The sequence below is a fragment of the Drosophila elegans genome, unplaced genomic scaffold (assembly GCF_018152505.1).
Source record: "Drosophila elegans isolate 14027-0461.03 unplaced genomic scaffold, ASM1815250v1 contig_476, whole genome shotgun sequence".
NCBI lineage: Eukaryota > Metazoa > Arthropoda > Insecta > Diptera > Drosophilidae > Drosophila > Drosophila elegans.
Genome location: NW_024545863.1, coordinates 22283212 through 22293111, shown reverse-complemented (window position 1 = coordinate 22293111; position 9900 = coordinate 22283212). Strand labels below are relative to the sequence as shown.

Genomic DNA, 9900 nt, shown 5'->3' with positions numbered 1-9900 from the left:
GAAACTCATCAGCAGCTGCAGAACGGGTAAAGTCCAATGAAAGCGGGAAAAGGGAATGAAGAGGGGCTCGTTCATAAAGTACAAGCCAACTTGTTCGGTTCGAGGCTTGGCATAAATTCAAAAAGCACGAACACCCGACAGTCACTTGCTGGGAAAATGTAGTAAAAGCATTTTACAGTTTCATTTTCCACGACTCAGTGCCGCTCACTGTACATCTTGTCCGCCGTTCGCCGTTCGCCATTTGCCGTTCCCCATTCGCCGTCCACAGCTCGGCTTTTGTGCGATTTACTTAATTTGAAGTGTGCCGGGGCCATCGAGGCATTCCTTTTAAAATCAATTCGAAGTTTATTTTTCTTGCGGCTTCCACTCCTCACCAGCGCACATTTTCTTCGTTTGCTTTCAATGTTTGAGTTGGACTGTCGCACTATTTATGCACGTCTTTGCTCCGCAGACAGCAAGGACCCACTTTGGCCAGGACATTATGGCCGCCGAGCAGGCAAATGGACTGGAGAGCCAGTTCCAGGTCCCAAACTGCCTGCCCTATGTAAACTATGTAATATAATCTCTTTTATTGCTGAAATGTTTATTCAAATATATTTTTATATTAACAAGTTTATGGATCAAACGGGAGCAGATGGGATTTGTCCACAGAAAATAATTTCCTAAATGGAATTTAAAATTTATACGAGGTAATTTTGAATTTCCAAAAAGATTTGTCTTTTCTTTTTAAACTTAACACTATAATCTAAATAGATTTAGTTACTATATCTTCTCAAGTTTCGTGTTGAGTTAAGCTACGATATTTCTTATTTAAATTGATTTTTAAAGTGTTACTTATACATTTAGATTTTGTCATATGTATAGGAAGATCCAACACAAAGTCTATAGAGATTTATGAAAGACAAAATAGTGAAAATTTCTTGAATACACTGAATAATATGTATTAAATTATAATGTGGACTTGCCTTATTTCTTTTTGTGTGGTTCCGTCTCCTAGCTGCCAGCCTGGGGCAAGAATGAATTTTAAGCTGCTCGCAAACAGCTTGAGCAAATTCATTAACAACAGAACCGGCGCCCTCAATCCAAATCCCCGCCCCACCAAAGTGGAGCTCAGCGCTACAGTTGCGGTTGCCTGTGAAAATGGGGGCATGGGCAATGCATTTGTCCCGAGGGTGCCCCAGCCCAAGCCCAATCCCAATCGGAGTCCCGGCTAGAAGGGGAGCACAGCTGCGGGTTGCCAAGCACTGGTTTTTGATGTGACGCTGATATTTAAAAGTGGCGTTCACATCAAAGTTACACAGCAGTGCGGAATGACCGGCATCACCGTGCCATCATCCCAGAAATCATCATCATCATCATCATTCGGTTGGAGTGGGCTTGGTACATGGTACATTAGCAGCAGGACAAAGGACGGGTGGATTGGTGAAGGGAAACCCTCTTTACTTAACTTTAGTTGTCAATGCAACATAAGCTACTTATGACAGACCAACAAGAGCGGCACTCTCAAGCTAAAAGTTATGGTTAAGTCTCGGCTAGCATAAAAAATATACATTCACAAATACGGTAGGGCATTTTTGAAGTCGAGTACTATCCGGCAAGGGATTCCATATGTACTTGCGTTAATTGCAGAACGTTTTAACAAAGCTACTCTGTCTTTGTTGCAACTGCACATACTTGCTGCTGTTACTTGACACATGTCAGTCACTCACTCACAGCGCTTGACTTGCGAGGGAGAGTGGAATGGATATCCAAAGGATGTGCTACCATAAATTTCACTGTGTGTGATGCACATACTCTATAGTACTATAGTACTATACTCTCTGGCTGCTGCTGATGATGATGACTTGGCACTTAAACTGCCAGGGACGAAGTGCCAGGCCATTCGATCAACTGCGCCCATTAAGCATACGCCGTGTTGGACACTGCAATTCAGCAGAACATCATTTGCATGCACCGTGGTCTTAGCCAGCACCATCTGATGTTGACTTATGTGTGCCCAACTCGGCTCAGAACTTGCGGAAAAACGGAAATTACATTTCGCTCACTTCGTGTGCAATTAAAGTTGGTTCGGTGCGGGACAAGGTGTGCTAAACTTTTCCCCTTGCAATTTGCGTTTTGCATTTGAAATCGCTGCGCGAGCACACATTTTAAAGTGTTCCTGTTAATGCGAATTTGAAGTTTGATCGATAAAGAGGGGCGTGGCTGGCGCTGCGGCCGCCGCCCACTGGCCGCCCGGCATTAGAGGTCACACGAAGCGGGCCCATCATCATTTTAACGCCAGTTGCCGCGGCGAGTTGTTTGATTTGCCGCATCGCAGCCGCTGAAACGCGGCGTTGAGTCCATCCATCCCCAATTCGGTCCCGTGGCCCATGTCGAATGCGACTGGAGGAATGGCCAGCAGCGATGAGGAGGGCCTGCCCTCCGGTGGCGGCAGTGGTCGCCAGCGCGTCCAGCGCGACTTCAGTGACGCCAGGCTGGAGCGAGTGGCCGCCTACACATCGACCACGATGCGCCTCAAACCGGATAAATGGACCAAAATGATGGCCAGCGATGAGTTGCGGGTGAGTTTCCAATTTAGCATGGTCGAAAAATACCAGAAATGATAACTCACGAACATTGTTGAATTTTTTTTAAAAGTAACTAGTTTTGAAAGGACTTGCACAAGACCATACAAATTGTATTCTTAGATATAAACAAAGAGAACAAATTCCTTTGACAAAATTAATATTAAACAAACAGCATAATAATTAAAAATTTTAATGAAACACATAGCAAAGAAAGCAAATTGTAAATTAATTAATAACCACAGTAAAATTGGAAAAATTAGATTTAGAGTATACTTTAAAGATCATTGACAAAATTTTTGTAAATGGAAACTCGTTTTTCCGCTTAAATAAAACAGAATACTTTTCTCTGACAAAACTAATATTGAACGAATTTACAGCGTACTCATAATAATTAAAAATGGAAATGGAATATTTAGAGAGGAAAATAAATTTAAACCACATCAGAATTTGAAATATTAGATTGTACCTTATTTAACTTTACAAATCTCTGTTAAATTTTCTTTAAAAAAATCGTTTTTTAATGCCTTGCAAAAACCAAAACAATTATATAATATATTTAGCTTTAAAAAAAAGAAAACATTTCTCTGACGCAAATGATTTCAGGGAAATTGACAGCATTTTCATAATACTAACTTTTATAATGGAATATTTAACAAGGGAATTAATTTTAAGTTAATTATTATCCCCAGCCAAAACAAAGTGTTTGTTAATAAAATGATTGATATTCATATTAATTTGTCAGTATACAATAACTTTTTACTGCGAAATTAAAAACGTGAAGTGTCGCAATTAAAAGAGAAATGTGAAAGTGATTAGTGTGCCTTTTTGTCTGTGCAATAAAGTAGCCATTGTCACATTATCTTTGTGTTCAGCGCATTGTATTGGAATGGCAGCATGGCCATAGTCGCGTCCTGGTGATGACCCTCAGTCCGGGCGGAGATTTGGTGCCCCGGAGTTGTCTCAGCGACTTGTACCTGCCGTACTCGGTGCAGAGCACCCGTGCATCCGTGCAATCCGCCCCGTTGCCAATCGGAGATGAGGCAATGGCCACCGTTGCGTCGGCCGTGTCCGCTGTGGTGTCTGCCACGCCCGGCGCCCTGCTCATCCCCCTGCCGCCCGCCTCCTCCAGTTTCACGACTCTGGACGGAGTACCGCGCGGCAAGTGCGCCTACTTTGTGCGCCGTAATTCTGCCGACGGACCCTTGACGGCATCTAATTTTTCGGAGAGCATTCTGTATGGCGATTTTCCGGTGCACAGCAAAATCGAGACCATGTCGCTGCTGTTCGACGAAATCCTGCAACCGCTGCTGGAACAGGCACAAAGTCAGTGGCCCGCCATTGTTCGCAAGGATCTGCAGGCGCGCATCAAGGAAGTGCGGAACACGCTGACCGAGGTGGGTGATTTGTTTGGGTGGAGCTGACACACTCAGGAAAAAAGCGACCTAATGGCCCAAAAAGTTTTTCTAAAAGTTTTATATGACCCCATTTCTTTTTTTTATAAAAAAAATAATATAAATTTGATTGTTTAACTGTACATATTTTAGTGTATGTTGTTAGATATTTTATATATTTTTTAATAAAATTGTTTTTAAATTATTTTAAGGACATTTCACATAAAATTATAAATGGAAATGATTTATATTTTAAAATGATTTAAAATGATTGAGATATATATAGGATTAAATTTTTTCATGTTTTAATTGATAAACTAAATAATAAAGTTTTTATACTTCTTAAAAAAATAATTTTCTAGTCCTATGAACTCTTATTCACTCAGCAAACAAAATTACTTTATTTAGGAAAAATAAAGGTTTCAGTTTCATTAAGTTATTTTTTAGGTCATGTTTTCCTATTTTTTTGGAAGGCTCAAATTTAAAGTAATTGTTCCCAAAACCAACTCAATTTTTTTTCTAAAGCGTAAAAATACTATTGTTCATGTGTATTATTGTCGATACACGACATTGTTTTTTAAAATATTCAAATAAATATTTCAGATTTTTTTTTCAAAAGAAGGTCAGTTTTTTTTTCAGAGTGCAGCTACCAGCTGTGCTATCTCATCAAATTAATCTAATTGAGTGCAGTGGGGCGAGTGATTCGAGTGGGTAGGTGGGGTTGCCCCAACCGATCCCAATCGAAGCGACTCCGACCATTGTCTTGGAAGTATTTCGCTTAATTGGCAAAACTTTTCATGTGTCTACGGGCGATACGTATACATTTTGTCTTTATATACTTTATTGTTTATCCCCACAGATTAAGGGCAAAACCAACAATCGCACAATTTTATCGTTATTAGTTTCGCCAACAATCGTCGAGGAAGTGTTTGCCCACGTGAGCCAAGGGTAAGTTCCAGCCATTGAATGGCCATTGTCTTAGGATTCCGCTTCCGCCCTGGCCTCCAGCTCCTTGGGCTGGAAGATGTCGCCCCAACAGCTATCTGACATTGTTTATGTGGACAGAAAGAGAAAGGCTTATTCATGATAGCAAATTGATTTTCATTGGCATAACTTTTCGCATGAATTGGTTCAAATTTATTTAGCTTGCAATTCCGGCAAATTCAAGTTGTTTACCTCTTGGCCACACAAAACTGGTGGCATACTTCGATTATTTTCCCATCGTACAAATGCTTTTAATTAAATTACAAATATTAAAAAGAAGCTATCGTGAGCTGCCCATCAACATTCTTATGAAAATTGCCAGAATTTAGCCAGAATTGCTATCGATACACACGTCAAGAGCCTTTAAAATGTTTTAATAGATATTTGCTTCAGTAATTCACAATGCTCGAATCAATATAGGCAAAATAAAAGCCGAGCAAAGGCCAGAATGAAAAGAAAATCTTTGAAAGTCATTATTGTTAAAAACAATTTGATGTTGAAAACTAAGAAAAGAAAAGAAATGAAAACAAATAGAATCATATAGAAGGGGAAGTCTATTGCAAATTTTGTGAGAATTAGGTCAAAAAATGGTTTTGCTCATAAAAAAAGTTTTCCCCATGAATCGCGGTTAAATTGTAATAAATTTTAAATTAAACAACATCAAAACTTTGCATACAACTCTTAATAAACTTAAAATAATTGTAATCAATGTGATTACAATTTAATTGTCAGATATCAGCCCTTAAAAAATATTTGATTTAGTCAATTTTCTTACGATTTCATGAATGTTAATAGTCACTTAAGACCAGCTTTGGATCCGAAATTCCGAAATCTGCTGGAGGAGATGTTTATTAACTGGACAACCCAGATGCACGACATTGTCTTGGAGCGTTCCGAGTGCCAGCCATTGGGATTGGTCACCATGTCATCCGGTCATGCCCAAAAGCACATAACCTTTGTCTCATTGCCCTCCCAGGAGATAGGATTTTGGACGAACAGGAAGCTAAACCTGCAAAATATTTACGAGCAGCTGCGCGAGTCCACGCACAAGACCCTAGCCCAAATTCTGGAGAGAATCGAGTCGGTCTATTATGTGCCATATGCAACTGCATTCCGGAAACTAGTGGCAGCCTGGTTAGAGGCACAGGATGTTTCCCTCTGGCTGCATCCACTTCTCCGCCAGACTTCCGCCTTCAATTCGGTGCAGTTTAGCAATGGACACGACCTGGTGCCACCACTCGTCCATGTGCTGCACCTGGTGTGGAGCAATGCCAGGTACTACCGCAGCACCCAAAGGATGAGTGTCCTGCTCCGCTGCATCTGCAATATGCTCGCCCACCGCGCCGCCGAGGATCTGGAGCTGCAGGTGCTTTTCCAAGGGGACGCCGACGAGGGACTAATAAAAATCAATCGCACCATCGAGGTCTTGGAGCTTTTCAAGTGAGAATTTACTGTGCAACCAGTACACCTTTATATAATTATCATGTCGTCACCAAAGAGTTTCAACCTAAAGCTTTTCATTGTTGAAGGCATTATTTAAAAACAGCTTTGCTTAACGTTGATCAAAAAAAAGTTATGATATTTTAGAATCACGTTTAAGTCGCAACTAAATTCATTAAAACAACACCAAAGTAATTAAAGTATTTCTCAAAATTATGCATAGCTAGAAAGTTTCAATGAAAAGTTTAATTTTAAAAGCCCTTAGCTTCTTCACAAATTGCCGGAATCAAATTACATATTTAAAGTTCAGATTCAACTTCAATTGGTATTTTGGTTAGATATTATTATACATATTTAATAGCAAGTTACAATAATTTGTATTTTCCAGGCAACGCATGCTGGAGTATAAGGAGCGCTATGCCGGCAGCCAGGTCCTTTTGCCCGCCCTTCCTGAAGGAGCGGCTGCCATGGCTTCTTCTCCTTCTCCAACTCCAACTGCCGATGACCAGCAGCAGTTGTGGCGCTTCTGCCACGAGGACGTGTTTGGCCAGACACTCGATGGCTTCTCGGCCCAGTTGGTGGAGTTGCGTCAGGTTTTCGAGGCGGCGGTGCAGTTTCAGCAGCTGGAGAAACTTGAAGTTGGCGGCTTGCGGGGCAAAATGCTCACAGAACGCGTCAGAGAGGTGATCTTGTAATAATTTTGGGGAACATTTGCTATATTTTAGGAGTAACAACTTGATAATTATCTTAACATATATATACAGAAAAATATGTACTTTAAAATTGACTAAATCCTATCCTAGATCCTATCCTATAGGTCCATTGTGTTATTAAGTTTGAGTATAAGTCGCTGGCTTAGCCCGAAAACATGTTTTTATAGTATTTAGAACTCATACCTTAAGTTTAACACTTTAGGAACCATTCGTTCTGTACAAATTATTCACGCAATGTAAAAATTAGATTCTCCAAACTTTCCAAATCCTCATCCCAAAAATTAGGAACATCGATTTCGTGTGAAGGATTCAACTTTAATCCACCCATGCATTTGCTATACCCCCAGATCTTTGGCGAGTTTAAAGTGCTCTTTGAGCAGTGGAGCAACGTGGACATTGATCTCACGGCTCCAGTGGCTAGCAAATGGAAGTGTTTTCGCCGCGAACAGACCCTCTTCTTCAGTCGCATGCAGCTGCTGGAGCAGAAGCTGGCCACTGTGCTGCTCCAGGCCTTCGAGCAGTGCCACAGCTGGATGCACTTGCTCCGACTGACACTGATGTTTGGCTGCCTGTTGCAACGTGAAGCTGTGATGCCGGAATTGGCGCGGGTGCTGCCCCACATCCTGGCCATTTATGATGGGGAACTGGAACAGCTGGAGGAGAGTGTGCGGGAGGTCCTGTTGGGCTACGAAATCCGCGGGTTGGCTGCCTTACCTCTGGCCAACAACTTTCCACCCATTGCCAATGCCATGATGTGGCTGGAGCAGCACATCAGCCGCTGTCATGAGCTTGGCGCCAAAGAGTTGAACAACCTCGTTGAGCAGTTGTAAGTTCACTTAAAATATACTCTAAGATATTTAAAAATAAACCTAAGCTAACCTCAGACTGAAGGAGAAATCGGAGCTGCAGACGTTGCCCCTTCAGTGGAGTTCACTGCTCTCGCGTCGCAATATTTTGACCACCAAATTGAGTAATCTGCAGATGAAAATCTGGACAATTTGGCATGGGTGCATTGATAAGCTCATCGTCCGGGGACTGGATGAATCGGTGCTGTCCCGATCGGAGGACCAGAGTCAGTTGTACCTTAACTTTTCGCCGGTGCTGTTCACCCTGCTGAAGGAGACCAAGTACTTGCTGGCCCTGCAGGCCACTGGCAGCTTATCCGGCGATCTCTTCCAGCTGCCGGAACCACTGCTCACACTCTACGAACAGCGGGATGCCTACTGGGAGCGTCGCATTCGACTCATCAAGATTGGGGAGTTCTACAACGGCATTCGTTCGGGGGAATGTGCTGCAGCTGAGCTCCAATTAATACGGAATGACCTGGCGACCATCGATGAGCAGGTGGCAGTGGCCTGTCGAGAACTCAGCTGGCGCAGCTACGGTGAGTGGAATTTATTAGTTAAGTTAACAAACTCGACTAGTTAATCAAGTTATCAAAAACTAATGTCAATAAAATCACATTTCAATTTGCATTATACCAACAGTCATTCATTTAATTAATGTAATGATAAAGAAATCCTATTAAACGCCATAATCACGTCGATTTGAAATGTTATTAATTAGGCAAAACTGTGATGATTATCTTCATAATAACCAATTCATGTTTAACAAATTAATTTATTTAATGTATGGATTTATTATCCACTCAATTTACATAAATGTTATGTTTTAAAAGACAATAGTATGTGATTGATGTTGTCATATTTTTGTGCACATATGATATACATTTAAAGTGTTGATAGACAAAATTAACTTTGTCTCATTTTTATAAATGCATATATACCTAAAGATGACCCGCTTGTGGCGGACATTTACGAGCACAGTCGCGACCTGTTTGCCCGCCTGCAGCAGTCGCACGGCAATCTGGATGCAATTCTGGCCAGCATGCGGCGCTGGAGTTGCGAGCCACTGCATCAGCGCAGTCTGTACGGTCGCAATCTCCTGGATCTGCGCCACCAGCAGGATCGAGTGCGTCTGCGATTGCTGCAGTGCGACGAGACCAAGATGCTGCTGAATCGCCTGCTGATCGCCAACTTCTGCCTGTTCTTCAACTATGAGTCACAGGACTTTCAGCTGTACTCCAGAGACCTCAACGTCCAGGAGGTAGGTTAAAAAGCTGTTAATTATAAAATAAATAAAAATTATGCCACAGAAATCAATTGTGTTTTAAAACACTTATAAAGGTTTCTGAAAAAGATGCCTCAATATTATTTGAGACTGGAAGTCCGATGCTAACGCTGCCTATTTTTAGGCATTTGTAAATTAAATAATTTTAAAACACTATTAATTTCATGATTTAAATTATTTGTCAAATTCCTAAAAAAAAGAAGTTTTGCAAAATAATAATATTTATCGTTCCACAAATACACATATTGAAACACATTTTTGAAGTAATGTGTGTAATGTATGTATTGATTTCTTTAGCAAAATTCTTGTCTTTGATTTCGATTTGATATTTGGCTTGGCTTCTAGTGCCAAATTCATTAATTTAAATTTTTGTATGCCACAGTTTGTACGTGAATTCCCCAAGGAGCAGCGGCAACAGTACAACAAGTATTTGGCCAGCGTGGACGATCTGATCTGCCGTGAAGTTCGCCAAGCGATGAGAATAAGGTTTCTTAGCAGAACTTGAACTTCCATAATCAACATTATCATCATCATCACAATAATCATCATTGTCAGTAGCACTCATCGCCAATCAATTGCACTTCCTCACCAGGTAGCTAACTATTCCATTACATTTTGGCACGCTGGCAGCTCCTTTCATGTCTCATCAGAACTAATCAAGTAAATGAGCACGAA

At 41.2% G+C, this 9900-nt stretch overlaps 1 protein-coding gene across 1 annotated transcript in view; it reads left to right on the top strand.

The window, feature by feature from the left end:
• The first annotated feature begins 758 nt into the window (after positions 1-758).
• LOC108147201 (dynein beta chain, ciliary) overlaps positions 759-9900 on the top strand; it is a 40436-nt gene continuing 31294 nt past the window's right edge. The window contains exons 1-9 of the mRNA XM_017273555.2: positions 759-2561; positions 3440-3961; positions 4818-4906; positions 5738-6382; positions 6771-7065; positions 7443-7921; positions 7980-8479; positions 8888-9201; positions 9608-9711. Coding sequence (XP_017129044.1) covers positions 2370-2561; positions 3440-3961; positions 4818-4906; positions 5738-6382; positions 6771-7065; positions 7443-7921; positions 7980-8479; positions 8888-9201; positions 9608-9711 — 3140 coding nt within the window. The 5' untranslated portion in view covers positions 759-2369. The remainder of the gene's footprint in view (positions 2562-3439; positions 3962-4817; positions 4907-5737; positions 6383-6770; positions 7066-7442; positions 7922-7979; positions 8480-8887; positions 9202-9607; positions 9712-9900) is intronic.